An 18,385-nucleotide genomic window follows, 5' to 3' on the forward strand; every position below is an offset into this window, starting at 1 on the left:
TTCATAACACTAGCAAAGAGGGGAGATTACAATTAATTATAATATAGGTAAGAATTTCAATTACTACCTAGTGGAAACATGAATTAATAATTAATATATATATTTTATGGGATAAGTGAACCCTACATGAAATAATAATTATTAGGAGTCTATGAAAAATGGTAATTAAGAATGCGTTAGAGTACTGGTCTTCGAATTATATAAATATTTCGTAGGGTGGAATTGATTTAAATTAGGGAATTATTTGAACTATAATTATGGGTGAGCATTTAATTTAGGCGATTGAAACTCTTGTTAAAAGAATAGGAATAATTTATTGGTAACTTATAGAAGGCCTAATGACACCTAGAAGATATGTGAAGTAATAAATGAGTAGGGTACATAAGAAGTAAATTAATAGAAAGTTAATGTGGAACCCATCTAGCCCTAGGCGTTACGACCCAATTACCTTGGGTGGAAACATCCATCAGCCCAAAATCTCTTATCCTCAAGCATTATCTAATCCATTAAAGATCAAAGTGAAATCTGCATGTGTGAGCTTCATTGGTCGAGTGGAGACACATGTCCAATCGCTAGCCACCGTTATTCTTCCTTGCCGTGCGCATTAGGTGAAACCAAGCAAGCTGATCACTTGCTCTTGAGTTCCTAGCCACACCAGTCTTAATTTCCTTCATCCCATTCTCCATGCGCCACAACATGGGGACCAATCAGCTGAATATGTAGACTTTCATTAGAAAACAGAACTCAACCCCACTTTACTCTTTTGTGTTCCATGTGCCTAACAAGGATTACACAAAGAAATCATAGTGGTGATTCTTAACTCAAAACTACACATAGCTAGCTCTTCCTCACCAGCGTGAGCTATGATGACATCTTCACCCATCTCTTCAAGTCGTGTGACAGCCTAGAAGGAGAGTACCCTCTTCACCCTTGTTCGGCCTTGCATGCTGAAAGTAAGGAGCATGAAGCTTAAATAAAATTCTTGTCCCTCTTGTCCAGCCGTGAACCATATCAAGAAAGAATAATGGACTGCATGTTAAATTCCTTCCAAAAATCTGCACCAAATCCGTGAGCTCGTAGAAGAGGAACATCAAGATGGATGGTACATTTTCTTCTGTCCATTTTTCCCCAACACCGTGAGCACCCTTGAAGGATGACCAAAGCTTTCAAGCACATGCTGCTCCTATTTCCCTGTTCGGTTGTGTATCTATAATCAAGGAGGTGAGATGATTTTTCGTTGCCTTTTGTTCGTTCATACTTGGACGGGTTTTGATTAAGTTTTCCCCTTTTTCTGGAGCATTGTTTTCCCTTGAGTGAGTCGCTGCCCTTTGCATGCAACTGGTTTCAACTCCTTGGAAAAGTGGAGAGTGAGGTACTGCCCTCCACACGCATAGATAACCCTTGGATGCAGCCTAGAAGGTAATTGGAGTTCCAAGTCTTCTTTCTCCTTCTGTTTCGATCCCCACCTGCTTGTAAGAGAGAGATATATATATATTTTTTATGTTGGTTTTACCCTTTCCTCCCTGTCCGGTTCAGCCACTGCATGTGTATAATGAAAATGCATTTTCTGTTTTCTTGCTCAAACCCTCCTTTCACCGTCCCTGTTTTGGTATGCATAGATATTCTAGGAAGAAAGTTTCTTTTGTTTTGTCATTTTCCCTTGACTCTGCTCATGCGAACAACATTGGACATAATGCAAGCTAGCACAAAAAATTGACTGGTGAGCATGGGAATAGCTTTCGCTAATTTTATGGGACTGTTTTCTTGAACTACTTCATGAACCTAATTACATGTGGTAATAATTAATTGGACAGAATATTAAAGACCCTTAGCGCACCTATGGCCTAGCAGAACCGGTTATGTAGCTGGATTTATCATGAGCACCTAGTTATGCTAAGAAACCGAACTTGTAGGAGATTTGGATTTCGTCGTCGTTAACTAATTATTAAATTAAATAGGAAGTCAGAAATTGATCTTCATGGTAAAGCAGCCTCGTGCTCAAGAAATTCTGTTTGTAATTTTTATTCCATCCTTTTGGTTTTTGCTCTTTATAAACAGCTTGCTAGAGACTTGTTCACTCACACATAAGCCTTGTAGGAAACGTTATGTAAATAAATTAAATTGTCCACCAAGTTGCTGGCAAAAACCGAACCTTCATGCATAGGCCTTGGAATTTTGTTGTCACTAGCTAGCAATTGATAGTATATTTTGTTAATCGATAAATTCAGAAGCATCTAGTAATGAATAAAACCGAATTTGTGTATATTAGGAATTGTGGATTTTGATTATTCTCCTCGCTGTCTATTGGTGGAACAATCCCCATGTTAGAAAAATTAAATTAGCATAAAAGTATTTACAAAAAAATAAATAAATAAAATTAGCATAAAAGTCATGAAATCCGGTTGAATCAAGCTTTGCATGTGTTAGAACTATTTGGACAGCTCTTGTATTACCCTTCCTAATTTATGTAGAGATGTTATGTGAATGGAAAACCAAAGACACTGTTGCAATCTAGCAAGTGCACTAGTCGTACAAGTAATAAAATGATGAGTAAAGATCGTTCCCACGAGGATTTGTGTCAAGCACTGACTAACCATATGTACTTGAGTTGAATCAAACAAAAGTTCATAGATTGCATAGATTTCTTGTCACCAGAAACTACACTGAATTGAATTAAAACTTGATAAATAAATAAAATGTAAATTATAATGTAAACAAGTAGTCAGATGTCATTTTCCCTCAAACATGAATTTATAGATGAACCAATTTCCATTATGAATTATCTACTATGTGATGTTGATCAACCTTTTTCTTATCATCTCAAGATGTAATCCCTTACTACCCTGATAGACACATTAATCAGAAACCCCAATCCCTTGGTGATTCCTTTCTTAATACATGCATTAATTACTAAGGTCTTAACATCACATCAGAATCCTAGCATCAATCCCTTGATTACTAGAACACTGATGATGAAGTTGTCAAAAATAGAGAAATAATGTAAACATGCCTGTTCTACACTATTCCTCAACATGAAGAATTAATCAAGACAACTTCATACAATCATATAATAGATAAACAAAACATCTAATTAACCATTCATAAATTCAAACTTGAGTTCCATTGAATCAGACTACAAAGGACTCTCCTAAGACATAATTGAAATACAAACAAGAGAAGAAAGATCAAACTCCATTGACATGATAGTTGAGTCTTCAATCTCCAAGTGCAATTACATAGGAAATACTAACTATTACAAGAACTAATCCAAAGAATTTGGAAATTCAGAGAAAATGAGGAGTCAGATCAGATCTATGAAAGACCTGATCTGATCTCCCTTCTCCTAGTGTGATGAGAAAAGTCAGAATGAGAGGATTATAGGATTGGATTTGATATTTTGAATCTGTCAGAATGTGAAGACCCCTTGTCCTTTTATAATTTACAAATTACAACTGAAAACTGACATGGGCGCGAAAACTCTCATTTCTGGACGTTTTAGTGCTCAACCTTGACGGATGCCCAACTGCTTTTAACTGTCTTGGGCACTAAAACGCTCAGTTTTGGGCGTTTTAATGTTCAGGCGCTAAAACGCTCAGTTTTGGGCGTTTTAATGTTCAGCACCAGCATCTTTTGTGCAACAGGGCGCTAAAACGCTCAGTTTTGGGCGTTTTAGCGCCCAACACTTAGAATTTTCTCATTCTTCAGAATCTTCTTCCTTCTTTCTTTTGCTTCTTGAGCTTCATTTCCCTACAAAAACAATGTAAATTTTCAACATAAGCTTCAGAACTTGTATTTGAGAGATTTCCAGGACATTAACCTCTTTTCCATCTATTTAATCACACAAATTGATATTAATTCATGCTTAAAAACCTGATGAACTAAGGGTTCATCAGACACCTAATTAATGGTAAAGACAACCGAATTAAATGCTTAGGGATTTATATTAATGTTAATTGTTAATCTTTGGCAAAACTAAAGTTAAAACAGAAAATTAAATAATAGGTATGCATGGTAAATTGGTTAGAAGTCTTGTATTGAAAGCCCGGAAAGTACATGCATTTTATTAGAATAGTAGATGTGAATTCTGAATGTTGGTACCCAATGTTTAGGTGTGCTAACTTCTAAAAGTGTGGGCTGATTGGTGATGCTTTGATAAAATAAAATGTTAAAGACTCGAGGTATGTGTTAGGCGGTATTACCTGATGTGACTATTGACTAGTGTATGAATTGTGAATTATTGCTCACATGTGCCTTATGATTATTCTGCCATAAATGATGAAATTATTCTGCCTATGGAAATGTTATGAATATGGAAATTCTGTTATGAAAAGAAAGAATGGCTTGGCAGTATGGCATCCAATGTACATGAAGTATATGTTATGAAATGATGATATATGCATGCACCGTACATCATACCGCACTTGTCTTTCTGTTTGTGTGTGACAGCATAGCATGGCATGCATGTACCAAATTCATGTTAGTCTTGATTCTTAGAATAGTTATCTACAAGATCATGTGATTGAGCACGCATCATATAGGCATCCCTCGGTACCAGGGTATGGGACACTTGGCATCCGTCCGCATAGGTCACAGTGGGATTCAATAAATGAGGGTGCCGTTGTATGGAATTCCCACTGTGTATGCACGCGCACGACGGTGCTATGAGCGTGATGAAGGCGTTATATACGCAATATGATATATGATGAAAAGGGTATATGATGAAAAGGTTATATGATGAAAAGGATTTCATGTTTGAAGCGAATGTTTATAATTTTGTGCCTAGTTTAATACTGTTGCATTATTGGTTTTGTTTCCACACTACTGGGATTTTTCTCACCCCTTTGGGGCTGCTATTTTTATAAAATGGCAGGAGGACGTAAAAGCTTTTGAGGACTTGGATATTTGCTGTTGGTTTCTTCTATTGGGCATGCTGCTGTGATTGTATTATTTTCATGGATGACTGTACTAATTGTGGATGTTTAAATTATTAGTGAACTATGTTTGCATTCTGTTTTAAGACTTTTAAGAACAGCAAGTGTTTTGAAACGGATTTCAGAACCATTTTTTTTTAAAACTGATTCATGACGTTTTGAAAGCTAAGTTAAAACTGTTTGTGCGAGCATTTTGTAGGTTGGCGTCCCGGGGCTACAGACCTCTGATTTTCTTATAATTTATATGCACGCGTAGCCCCATCTGTCTAGTTTCATTATATATAAGCCTTTCAACGAAATTATGAAATCTCGATTTATTATGATTTTTGCAAGTCAGGTCGTTTGATATAAATTCACTGATTTTAACTCTCGCCTTACGAGTTATGTTTCGAGGGGCAAACGACCTTCAAATTACTATTATTTTATATGAACGCGAAGCCCCGGATGTCTAGTTTCTAGATTACAAAGAATATTTTTTTGAATCGTTGAAGTGAATTTTATAAGAATTTTTAAAGACAGCAAGGTCTGTCAGGAAAGTTATATTTTCAGTAGTTGAGAAATTTTGAAAGTATACTCTGATTTTTGTGACGAACCCGATTTCAATTATAAGTTTTTAATTGGCATTGTAAAAGTGATTTTCAGTCTCTAAAATATGATTAAAGAACTCTAATCCGCTTAGCAAACAACTCTCTTGGATGCATACAAGGGAGGGTGTTACACTCCTTGTCTGGTATAGGAATTCCCCCACCCAGTTCAAGTTTAACTCACGGTCATCAGTGGAGAAAAGCAACCACCGAAGTTTGTCCAGTGATTTCTTCACAAATGGAGGCAGAACCACTTTGTCCTGATGCAGAGAAATGTTCCTTTCTGGGTACAGAATGATGATGGGTTCAGTGAGCTCTGGTTCTTCGCCGCGATTGGCTACATGGGTCACTTTAAATGAAAGCTTAGTCATTTTGTTCAGAAAGGGAGTTAGGGCACAAATGCAGGAGGGATAAAAGGGTTCTGAGTTGAATGGAAGTAGTAGAACTTGAAGAAATCAGAGACCGAGTTTAAATATACTGTGGGGGAGAAAATGAAAGGTTTCTGGGACGTGGAGGTTAAGGAGAGGAGGTTGAAAAGATAGTGGAATGGGGACGTTACAGAACGAGTGGTCAGCAGTAGGAGACCAGTTACTGATGGGATGAGTGTGAGAAGATGGAACAGTTTAGGTCGAGACGTGGGAGAGAGGGAAAAGGAAAGGGTGCAGTTGTCTTAATGGTTGAGGAGACGGTTGTTTTTTCTGCGCGCGTTTCCAAGAATTGCAATGAGTGCAAATTGGATATGATTGCGTATCTTTTTAAGTGACTCAGCAGGGACAGGTGTCCCAGTCACTCTTATCTCCTAACCCAGGGAACGTTCCCTTTGTCTTTTCCTAACTAATAAATAAATAACTAACTGAAATAAATAATAAGAAAACATGCAATAGTGAGTACTAAGTAAGGAAAAGGGGATGTACTAACCTATCACCTATTATTTAATAAATCTAAATGAACATGTAACAAAACATTTAATTATATCTATATGTATGTATATATATATATATATATATATATATATTTTATATTGGGATTGTGTGGTCAGGGACAACCCCAAAACTACGTTCTTGGAACGGAACGTACTTTATTTGGACTTTTTGGAGAGGAACATCAGACGTTCCCTCCTTTTTGGGAGCTTTGTGGTTATGGATAACCAACCCAAAACTTTGCTCTTTGTTAGAGAGCAAATGTATCTACTGGGTTGCCTCCCAGTCAGCGCTTAGTTTAATGTCTTTAGCTAGACATGGTACTTACCTGTCAAGGTGTTTCAGAAATGGTTGAGGGGACCTCAGTGTCCCCTGGTAGTGATCCTGGTGTTCTGGTTTGAAGGTTGGCAGCAATCTGTCCCAGATGGGACTCAATGTTCCTGAACACTGCATCATTCCTGGTGACATATTCCTTGACATATTTTTCTAGGGTGTTGATGTGTTGGTCATCTCTGTGGAACGGAACGTAGTTGTTTCTTCTTTGTTCAGACGTTCCACTGCTGCTACCTTGCTGATACTGCTGCTGATTATTGTTGAATGGTCTCTGGTTAATGGGTGGCCTCCATTGGGTGTTGTGGTTCTGATCCTTAATGATAGTTCCTCCAGGGCTTGAATGTGTATTTCGTTCTGCTTGCTGATTGTCTCTGGTGAAGTTCCTATTGCCAAAAATTTTTGCATAACACACCAATTCAGTGGATGGGCAGTCTGTTGAGTCATGAAGGTCACCACAGGTTGAGCATGGTTCTGTTTCAGTTGCTGTGAGTTGTAAGACTTCCATCCTTGGTGCTTCTTGGTCGGCTTTTAGGTTCTTCACTTCATTCATGAGTGATGCCAGTTGGGCTTCCATGGCTGTTTGTTTATCCAGTTCTAGCATGCATGGCTTCCTTACTGGGCTCACTCTATCTATTAGCCATTGGAGACATCTTTCAGCAGTCCCTTCTATGATTTCATATCTTGATTCAAGTGTTCCTGTAAAAAAAATATCCTCCTGCAGCAAAATCTAGGTGAGATTGAGAAGAATGGTCAAGTCCTTTATAGAAAGATTGTAACACTCCCCAACTCTCTACCCCATGGTTTGGGCATTTTCTTATGATGTCCTTATATCTCTTCCATGCTTCATAGAGATTTTCTCCATAAAACATTCTGAAGTTAGAGATTTCTGCTCTAACATCTGCTTGTCGACACATTGGGAGAAACCTCTCTATGAACTTGTTAGAGAGTTCTTCCCATGTGTGGATTGACCCAGGGGTGAGAGTTTTCATCCATGTTTTTGTTTTTAAGCCCAAGGAGTGAGGGAACAACCTCATTCTCATGCTCTCTTCTGTTACACCCTCAGCTTTAAAATTATCACAAATATCTTGGAATGTTGTGAGGTGTGTGTGAGGATCTTCTGCAGGGAGTCCATTGAAGACCCCTGCTTCCCAAATCATGTGAAACATGATAGGTTTTAGTTCAAAATTGGGTGCTATAGGAGGGAGGATTACTCCCCTGTCTGGTCTGTTCCTAAAAGAAGCAGCCAATGTTCTGAAGTTCTGTTCAGGGGGAACCTCTTCATTGTTATTATTGTGATCAGCCATGTTTTCAGGAAATCTTTCCCTGAGGTTCCTTCTTCTCCTATGGAGTGTGCGTTCTGGCTCAGGATCAAAGAGAAACTGGGGTACTTCAATGGAGTGGTTAGAGTGTGTTTCAAACTTTTCACTCATAAACCAATATCACAGAGTATATATATACGCACAACATATTCAGTGATAAAGAGAAAAAAAAATATAAAAGTAAAGTCAGATATACAGTATGTGTTAGAAAACAATGATAAGAACAACAGTTAGTGTTTCTCTCCCCGGCAACGGCGCCAAAAACTTGTTGGGTGGTTTGCTGATGGTGGAAAAATATAAGTTCTGATAGGGGACGTTCCTCTGTTCTTGCAGAACACAAATTCGCCCCTTAGTTCCAACTCAAGTGCGCAAGTGCACGCATCAAGTAATAAAGGAAGTATTAATGCCCAAATTATCGTTCCCACGAGGATAGAGTGCTAATTATTGTTTTATCACTGTTTATAAAGAGTAAAAATGAGAAGAAAAGTTAGTAAATGAACTGTCTGGTCAAATGTTCCCTACTGTCTTGACAACGTTCCTCAGGAACAGTAGGTTCAACCTGATGGCAAACAGTTGCTCGCTGCGTTATGTATGTGATCCTTCCAGTTTAGAAGAAGGTGAGATAACAATCATTGGAGTTTTTATAAGTACTAAATGAAATAAAATAAAACTACTAAAACAGAAATAACTATAATCAAGAGACAACAGGGTGGTGGTTAAAACAGTTTAACAGAAGGAACGGATTCACTGCTTCACTCTTTAAGGGGTTGTTTTCTCTGCTCAAGACTTAGAACCTTTTGGCTTTGTCCCAGTTTCTTTGCCTGCCAACTCTGATTCCTTAGCTCATGGTCTAGATGGCTCACAAGTTTCCATATTCCTATGGCTCCCTTGACTCCAACAGGTACTTAGTTCAGAACCTTAAAATGGACGAGTTGGCCCCTTATTCCTAAGGTGACCAGTAGCATTTTTGCCATGACATCTACCTTTCCCCAATGGCTAAGCTGTCTGAAATCCCTTACTTATGGAAGTTCCTTTCTCAGTATGTACCCAATTTCCATTGGCGCACAATGAATATAGCTTGTTTAGCCAAAGAAATACAAAATGCTTCGGTCAAGAGTTTTGAAAACAGTTCTTTAAGAGTTTCACAGTTTACCTGTTCCACAGATAGTTCAGCTCATCGCTGATAGTTTAAACATAATTATTCTCAACTGAGATCACATAGACCCGAGATTGACTCAAGAGATAAAGATTGGAACAAAGAGAAAAACATTTATATTAATTTAAAAGACAGTTTACAAAAAGAAACAAAAAATGGAGAAATATGGGTATTTGCTCGTGAGGAGTCTTGATGGTTGTTTACAGAGAAGGGAAGAGGGGTTGTCGCTTAACTATAATTACAACTGAAAATTAAACTAAGTTACTAACTACTACTACTACTAGGTGATCTTCTTCCTTCTGGACTTTAATCCCTCCAGAATCCGATGATATTTTTGTGTAAGGGAGGTCCTATTTATAGCTGCAAGAGGAATGGCAAGACTGTAATTCCCTTGGAGCTAGTTGCTTGAATGAGGGGACGGGACGGTGGCAGCAGAGTATGGAAGCTTGCGTGAATTGCTGAATGGAACAGGGTTTGGTGATGATTAGCCGTTGTTTGCAGACCTTCCCATGTTTTGCTTCTGTTTTCAGCCAATGAGAACTCTTGATTCTCTGCTTTTCACGTTTCCAGCTGCTCAATTGGTGCACCGCCTTGCTTTTTAGAAGTCTTTAACTCTATGTTACCTGCAAAGTGAACAGAAACATTAAATGAATGGAGAAGGTGCATTAAATATGTTTCAGTCCGTTCCCCTTTTAATATATTTTAAAGGAATACGTTACCATCCATTCCCCCACTGTGTTTTTGTCACAAATGTGTAAAACAAGTGATTTCCATGCTGAAGTTGCTCATCAGATGAGGGAATGTATGATATTTTGCCAACAAAATGGGCTTAGATGGGAACGAATTTATGTCCCATCAGGAGCCATTCCTTCTGGATGTGGAACCAAAGTCCATACCTAGTTTTGATGCATCGAGTCTATTTCAGACCTCATGGCTTCAAGCCATTTGGAGGAGTCAACATCCTTGACTGTCTCCTCATAGTTACAACGTTCGTCATCCTTAACGGTTTGCTGATTCTCAATCACATAACCGTACGTCTCAGGTGTTTGACTAAACCTAGTAAACCTACGAAGTTGTGTGTTTACTTCTCCATTGGAGAACGTCACCTGCGGAGCAAACTCGGGTTCCTTAATCTGTTCTTGTGGGCTTTGAACTTCTTCAAGTTCAATTTTACTCCCACTAGCTCCTCGAGAAAGAAGATCCTCTGATGTCAGCGCTTTGACATATGCTGGAGATCCCCAAACCTTGAGGTAGCTCAAGTTTGGTCTCCTACCAGTCCATATCTCATATGGAGTGGTCTGAACAGATTTAGAAGGTACCCTATTCAGAAGGTATGCTGCAGTGCTTAAGGCATACCCTAAAATGATTTTGGGAGTTTTGTCTCACTCATCATGGACCTAACCATATCCAATAAGGTTCGGTTTCTCCTTTCAGATACACCATTTGGGTGTGGCGTGTAAGGCACAGTAAACTGTGAGAGAATCCCATTCTCCTTTAGATAATCTTGAAACTCGTTGCTCAGATATTTGCCACCACGATCTGATCGTAATGTCTTAATCATCTTGCATCGTTGTTTCTCTACTTCACTCCTATACTCCTTGAACTTTACAAAGGCTTCAGATTTATGTATCATCAGGTATACATACCCAAATCTTGATCTATCATCAGTAAAGGTAATAAAGTAGGAGTATCCACCTCTAGCCTTGATAGACATTGGACCACATAAATCAGAGTGAATGAGTCCTAATAACTCACTAGCCCTATGACTCTAAAGCTTTTTGGGCTTGGTCTGAGTCATTTTCCCAGCTAGACAAGACTCACAAGGTCCATAGGATTCTAAATCCATGGAATATAGGTGTCCATTTGCATGTAGCCTAGAGAGTCTTGTTTTGTTTATGTGTCCTAGTCCACAATGCCAAAGGTAAGATTGATTATCTATCCTAGGTCGTTTCACATTCACATTGAGGACTTTATTTTTCATTTCTAGAACATATAAGCCATTTACCAAAGAAGCAGTAGTAAAAACCAATATCATTCATAATGATAGAAAATTCACTACTCTTAATAGTAAATATAAAACCATCTCGTTCTAAACAAGAAATAGAAATAATGTTTCTAGAAATGTTAGGAACATAAAGACAATTCTTCAAATGCAGTATAAGGCACGTACACGAAACAAGGTCAACATCTCCAATAGCCAATGCAACAACTCTTGCTCCATTCCCAACTCGAAGATCCACCTCGTTCTTGTCAAGCTTCCTCGGATTCCTTAGCACCTACAACATATTGCAGATGTGAGAACCACAACAGGTATCCAATGCCCATGAAGCCGGGTTAGCACAAGAAAAATTAACCTCAATCATGTAAATACCAGAGGTGGAAGAATCACCATGCTTCTTTTCCATTACACCTTTGATGTAGTCAGGACAGTTCCTCTTTCAATGGCCTTTCTTGCCACAATGGAAGCACTCAACGTCATTTTTATCCTTGCCCTTACCTTTGGCCTTGCCCGTCTTCTTATTGGACTTTTCTTTGGGCTTGAGGGGATTGGGCTTCGCAAGCTCTTTCCTTTTACCCTTATCCTTGGTCTTGGAAGACCCACCAATAAGAAGAGCTTGTGTCTTATCCTTTTTGATAGACACACCAACAATAGTTAACATGCTTAACAACTCAGGCAGTGTAACATTCATCGAATGCATGTTATAGTTCATAATGAACCCACTGAAAGAAAGAGGAAGTGATGATAGAACTAAGTCATTAATTAATTCAGCATCCATTGTGAAGCCTAGACCCTCTAGCTTCTCAATGAGCACTATCATCTTTAGGACATAGCGGTTAAAAGACATGCCTTTAGTCATCTTGCATAGGAACAATTCCCTAGAGGTCTCATACCTCTCATGCTTATCCTTCTTATCATACAACTCCTTGAGATGAAGGATAATGGAGGGGGCATCCATATTCTCGGGTGACATGGATGCCAGCATGATGCAACAAGCCAACACATTATCATCCATGTGTTGCTTGTGGGTCGCGAAATCAAATTCCGCGAACCCATCTTCCCCTTCCTTAGGCGCAATAGGTAAAGCAGCGTCAAGGACATAAGCAAATTTTTCGGCCCACAGAATAATTCTGACGTTCCGATACCAGTCTATGAAATTAGGACTGGTCAACTTGTTCGTTTCGAGAATAGTACGCAGAGACAAATGACCCGACATATTAAGCTGAATAGGATGTAAAAGTAAAATAATTAATATTGTTATAAATAGACCATATTATTAAAGACTTCAAATAAATGGCCCCTCCCACTATTTTGTCTAAGTCAATGACCCTTTTCCTTATTGACCTAGGGCTATTCTTCTTAAGAATTTCCGTAATGGGTTAAGAGAACGATTGTTTCCTATAATCCTCGTCTGAGACCGCAAGATCAAATTAAACGATGGGTTGATCATTATCAACAGTATCTCATACCTTCTCTTAACATCAGGTTGACAACTCCTTGTCACTTAGTGGTGCATCTCTTGCAACCAACCTCGCACTATTGCCCCAAGTACATAAGCTCGGCTGAGCCTGCAACTTATGCACCTGGTCAAGCACAAACCACCATCCTAAGTGTCTCTACACTTCAAGCATTCATCTTACCCAACGAAATAGTGGGTCTCAACTGAGTTGTAGAGCACCACCATGTCGAAGGGATTCAATTTGTACCGACGGTGGGAGGCAATCATGCACTTAATAATTGTTTCTTTTAAGGGTTCTTTTTCTTTTATTAGGGATTCACCAAGTCTCATCAACTGCCACCATTCAACAATGGAGCTATCACGGACTCAGGAAGGAGACCGGACTAAGGAAGGAGACCCTAGGCTTGCAGAAATGCTTCGGCAGTATGAAGATGTTTTCCAACCTCCCTCATAACTGCCACCATCTAGGGAGTGTGATCACAAAATCCTATTGAAACAAGGTGCAAACACTCCTAACATCCGACCGTACCGTTACCCATATTATCATAAGGAAGAAATTGAAAAGTTTGTCAAAGAAATGCTGGTTGCTGGTATGATCAGGCCTAGTTGCAGCCCTTACTCAAGCCCCCTAATTTTGGTGAAAAAGAAAGATGGGAGTTGGCGCTTCTGTGTTGACTACAGGGTTTTAAACACGGTAACAATTCCTGATAAATTTCTTTTACCAGTCATTGATGAGCTGCTTGATGAATTAAATGGTGCTGAGATTTTTTCAAAATTAGACCTGAAGTCAGGCTATAATCAAATTCGGATAAGAGTGGAGGACATAGAAAAGACCATGTTTTGTACGCATGAAGGTCACTATGAGTATCTCGTCATGCCCTTTGGCCTGAGGAATGCTCCATCTACCTTCCAATCTTTGATGAACACTATTTTCAAACCTTACTTCAGAAAATTTGTCTTGGTTTTCTTTGATGACATCCTGGTATATAGCAACAGTATAGACCAACATTGTGAACACTTCAAAATCGTATTGGACATCCTGAGACAGAATCAATTTTCTGCCAATTTTAAGAAATGTACCTTTGTAGAAAGGGAGTTGGAGTATTTGGGCATCATATCTCCAAAGAAGGTGTCAAAGCTGACCCACATAAATTGGAGGCAGTGAAGCAGTGGGCTATTCCCAAGAATATGAAGGGCCTTCGCGGATTTTTGGGGTTAACCGGTTATTATAAGCGTTTTGTGAAACAATATGGTCGGATTGCCAAACCTTTGACTCAATTGCTTAAAAAGGACAATTTCATATGGAATGAGGAGGCTCAGATGTCCTTTGACACTCTAAAATCTGAAATGTTGAAGCTGCCAACATTGGCACTGCCTCAATTTAATGAGACATTCTTTGTGGAGACAGATGCTTCTGGAGCAGGGATAGGGGCAGTATTGATGCAAGAGGGTCGTCCAATTGCTTTCTGTAGTAAGTTTTTTCAGAAAAGGACAAATTATTATCAGTATATGAACGAGAGTTAAAGGCAATGGTTTTTGCTGTGTATAAGTGGCGTCATTATTTGTTGGGGCGCCATTTTGTGATTACAACTAATCATAGGAGCCTCAAATATTTAACGGAGCAAAGACTAATGATTGAGGGTCAACAGAAGTGGGTGGCAAAGCTGATGGGGTATGATTTTGAAATCCATTACAAACCAGGAAGTGAGAATACAACAGTTGATGCTCTGTCTCGGGTTATGGATTGCAAGGAACTTACTATGATTACCAGCCCAGATCTACAAGGGCTGTCTGAGGAGGTTCTTAATGATCTAGTGACAAAGAAATTTTTTACTGATGTGTTATTGGATGCAAATTCTCATCCAGGATACCAGGTGCTCAAGGGAAGTCTGTGGTATAAGACAGGTTGGTTCTCCCTAGATCGTCTCCACAAATTGCTGAAATTTTACAAGAATTCCATTCCTTTCCGTGGGGGGGTCATTCAAGAGAATTGAGGACGCTAAAGAGAGTGACTGGAGTTTTTTATTGGAAAGGGATGCGTAAAGATATTGCTGCCTTTGTTCGTGCTTGTGATACATGCCAACAACAAAAAAATGATCATTTGAAGCCTGCAGGGTTATTACAACCTTTACCTATTCCGCAACAGGTGTGGGAGGATGTCTCATTAGATTTTATTGGTGGCTTGCCCTTATCCATGAGGGCAGATACCATATTGGTTGTTGTGGATAGGCTTTCAAAATACAGCCACTTCATGACACTTAAACATCCTTTTGATGCTCAAATCGTAGCTGTTGTTTTCATGCGGGAAGTGATTCGGCTGCATGGAATTCCAAAGTCCATGGTGTCAGATCGTGATAGGGTCTTCGTTAGTAAATTTTGAGGCGAGCTCTTTAAATTGACAGGAACTAAATTGAAGTTTAGTTAAGCTTATCATCCTCAAACGAATAGTCAAACCGAAGTTGTCAATTGTACCTTGGAAACTTATCTTCGTTGCTTTTCAAATGGACATCCTAGAAGTTGGGCTAAATGGCTTTCATGGGCTGAATTTTGGTTCAACACCACCTATAACAGGTCCATTCAAATGACCCCATTTAGAGTTGTCTATGGAAGAGTCCCACCCACAATTATTTCTTTTGCACCAGGCAGTACATCAGTGGCAACATTAGATACATGGATGGTGGCTAAAGATGCTATTCTGGTTGAGTTAAAAAATAATTTGTGCCAAGCACAGCAAAGAATGAAGCTACATGCAGATAAAGGGCGTCGAGAGGAAGACTATTTGGTTGGTGAAAAGGTTTTTTTAAAGATCCAACCTTATAAACTGAAGTCATTGGCTAGGAGAATCAATCAGAAATTGAGCCCAAGATTTTTTGGGCCATTTGAAATCACAAAAAAGATAGGTCCGGTGGCTTACCGATTAGAACTCCCTTCATATTCAAAAGTTCATGATGTCTTTCATTTCTCTCAATTAAAGAGAGTTGTCCATCCTTCCGTTCCTGTGTTGGACCTGCCAAGGTGCGTGTCTGATGCTTTAGAGTTGCAAGTCCACCCTGCTGCTGCCCTGTAGTGGCATCGTTTGTTAAATGGGCAAGTTGAGATTTTAGTACAGTGCGAAGAGTTGGCAGACTGTGATTCTACATGGGAGAATTTGGAGGATTTTAGGACTGAATTTCCTTACTTTCACCTTGGGGACAAGGTGAATTTTGAATAAGGGGGTATTGATGGGCCACTCAAGCCATATGGCCAAATATACACACGGAAGGCCCATAAGGAAAAGGGTAATGATAAAGCACAATCAGTTGCTGGAAGGGACACATGGCAAGCAATGAATGGAGAGGAAAATGTTGGAGAGAGAGGAGGAGAGGAGTGAGCAATATAAGTTAGTTACGGGTAGTGGGGAGGGTGTGAAGAATTTTGTATGGGTGTTGAGTGTGAGCAATGAGAAGGAGAATGCCTCAGTTGCTGTAAGGGAATAGGTGTGAGTTGTAATTCCTTCTTAATCGGCCAGTCCATTGAGGAGATGAGTCCATAATCGTTTGCTTAAATTTGCTGTTTATTGTTGTAATTCAGAGTTATTGTCACAATGGTGAATGGCTCTGTTATCTTCAATAAATTATTGTTATTTATCTGTGTTATTTAATTATCTGTGATTGATGTCCAAAGAATTAATTAGGTACCAACATCTAATAATCTTTTTATACCAAGAAAACTACTTGTGATCAACATGTGGTAAACTTTTGTTTTGCAGATATTTGGAAACACCTATTTATTTTATTAGTAACTTTTGTAATATCATTCTAGTTTACATTTAGAACCCTTTATTTTCAACATATATAATTTATGGGGTTCGTATACAAAGAGACTGCAATTGCATGCAGTTATCTACTTAATTAGGACTTTCTTCTCCGAATCCCGGATAAGGAAAGATGGGGTTATCATCACATCCTTTTGCCTTATGGTAACAGTCTATGGGGGTTGTTCCATAGTAATCAACACATTGATGGACCTCTGCTAGATAAGTGTTCCCATTTGTATCTGTCTCACAAACTATGTCCACGTTGACACCAAGAGCTGTCCTGAAAACATTCAATATTCTATCTGGTGGATACTGAACTCCACTGGGAACAATACCTGACATCAAAATCAAACCAAGTTATACTTTTTGTTTTCTTATTTAGGGTCACCTTGGTGTTCCTAAATATGAGGAGTGAAAATGTCATAAATGGCCTTTTATATGAACAGCTCAAGCAAAAAATAACACCGAGTTAAATTTTGTTATTTTTTACTTCCCCTTTGTGTGAGTGTGCACATGAAATTGATTGACTTTTAATATGTGGTAATCTACCTGCATTTGCCAAGATTTTCTTTAGATCATTTCTCTTTATGCTGTTGAGTGCGTACGCAATATAATCATCTGGCCTCATATTAGAGCACGATCCGTACATTTTCCACTGGTCTTTCCACAATGTCTGGCTATCTAGAAAATTATCAGTTGTCAAATCAGGCCAGAACCTGAGCAGGTTATTTTTGTTTGCCTCGATCTGCATGTATATGGATTATTGAGTTATTCATGTACATAAACTTTTTAAAAAACTTATATCCTTCTAATAACCATAATCTCAATTTTTCTAGAAATTATTTTTTTTTGTCACAGGAAAGTGTATGAAATGCAAAGTTATTAAACTCAAATAAGTCTAGGTTGAGGTACTAGATTAATAAATCACTGGTTGAACCGGTAGGTTATTAGTGAACTGAAATTATAAAATAGTATATTAAAAATATAATAATGAAGCCTATATGATACATGTAGTGCAATGGTTTAGGGGTAATTGTTACTCAAACCAGTCACAAGTTCTGAATTTAGTTCGGTCCAATTTTATCAACACTCACGGAATGATATATTGCTTCATTCCTAAGTCACATGTCACAAGCTTGGTGAGGGCTTAGATCTGAATTTACTAATAAAGAGTCACTATTTGAAATCAAACCAAACACCTTTAAATCAACAAGGTATCATTCTGGTTGAGCTAACATTCTAGGCTTTTAGAAACTACTTTTGTCCCAGTTATTTGGTCTATTCAAATTTCAAGGATGAATCACTTTCCCCCCAAAAGAAATATGAAAACCATCCATAAATAGAAGATAAAATAGTAAGCTCAATGTCTAAGAAAGTAAGAGATACTGACAGTGCTATTTGGTAGAGGATATGGTGTTGGACAATATTTCAGATCAGGCCCTCCCCTTTTCATGGGGTGAAGGTAGCTAATAGTGAAATGTTGGGGCACTGTGTCCCTGCAAGTGCCTTCATGTATGGAGCAATAGGAGTTTGGCCACCTCAAGGCTAGTTCCAAATAATCATATGTGTTGTAATAGTTTGCTTCACAATAGAGAATTCCCAAGAGTAGCAAAGCCAAAGCCAAAAGAAACTTGCTTTTCATCATCATCTTTTTTTTTTTTTAGGCTAATTTCAGTGGCTTTAGGTGTGCCTTACATGGTCAGATATTGAAGCCTTATATAGAAATCTTCCCACCAGTGTTCCTCTTTACACGTGAGTCATGTTTAAACATAGTACCACGTATATGTTTAAATAAGAGCGAGCAATGTGAGGGAAAAACATCGATAGAATGAATCAATACGTATTTACGAAAAAAATAAAAATGAATCAATACGTGGAGCACCTAAAA

General features: G+C 38.6%; 1 protein-coding gene, 1 long non-coding RNA gene and 1 other non-coding gene across 3 annotated transcripts; 2 read left to right on the top strand and 1 right to left on the bottom strand.

The window, feature by feature from the left end:
* Positions 1 to 631: 631 nt before the first annotated feature.
* On the top strand, positions 632 to 5,010 carry LOC133292803 (uncharacterized). The gene is made up of 3 exons (XR_009748973.1): positions 632 to 1,419; positions 4,110 to 4,178; positions 4,871 to 5,010. It is a non-coding gene; the product is annotated as an uncharacterized LOC133292803 (long non-coding RNA).
* Positions 5,011 to 7,560: 2,550 nt separating this feature from the next.
* On the top strand, positions 7,561 to 7,667 carry LOC133292805 (small nucleolar RNA R71). The gene has a single exon (XR_009748975.1). It is a non-coding gene; the product is annotated as a small nucleolar RNA R71 (small nucleolar RNA).
* Positions 7,668 to 16,587: 8,920 nt separating this feature from the next.
* Positions 16,588 to 18,139, bottom strand: LOC133292801 (ribonuclease 1-like). The gene is made up of 3 exons (XM_061491253.1): positions 17,888 to 18,139; positions 17,047 to 17,242; positions 16,588 to 16,832 (listed from the first exon to the last, which is right to left on the bottom strand). The coding sequence occupies exons 1-3, from the start codon at positions 18,137 to 18,139 to the stop codon at positions 16,588 to 16,590; spliced, it is 693 nt and encodes a 230-aa protein (XP_061347237.1).
* Between the last annotated feature and the right edge of the window lie 246 nt (positions 18,140 to 18,385).

Source organism: Gastrolobium bilobum, unplaced genomic scaffold, assembly GCF_033153095.1.
Source record: "Gastrolobium bilobum isolate Gb01-03AN ecotype WA unplaced genomic scaffold, APGP_CSIRO_Gbil_v1 utg76343, whole genome shotgun sequence".
NCBI lineage: Eukaryota > Viridiplantae > Streptophyta > Magnoliopsida > Fabales > Fabaceae > Gastrolobium > Gastrolobium bilobum.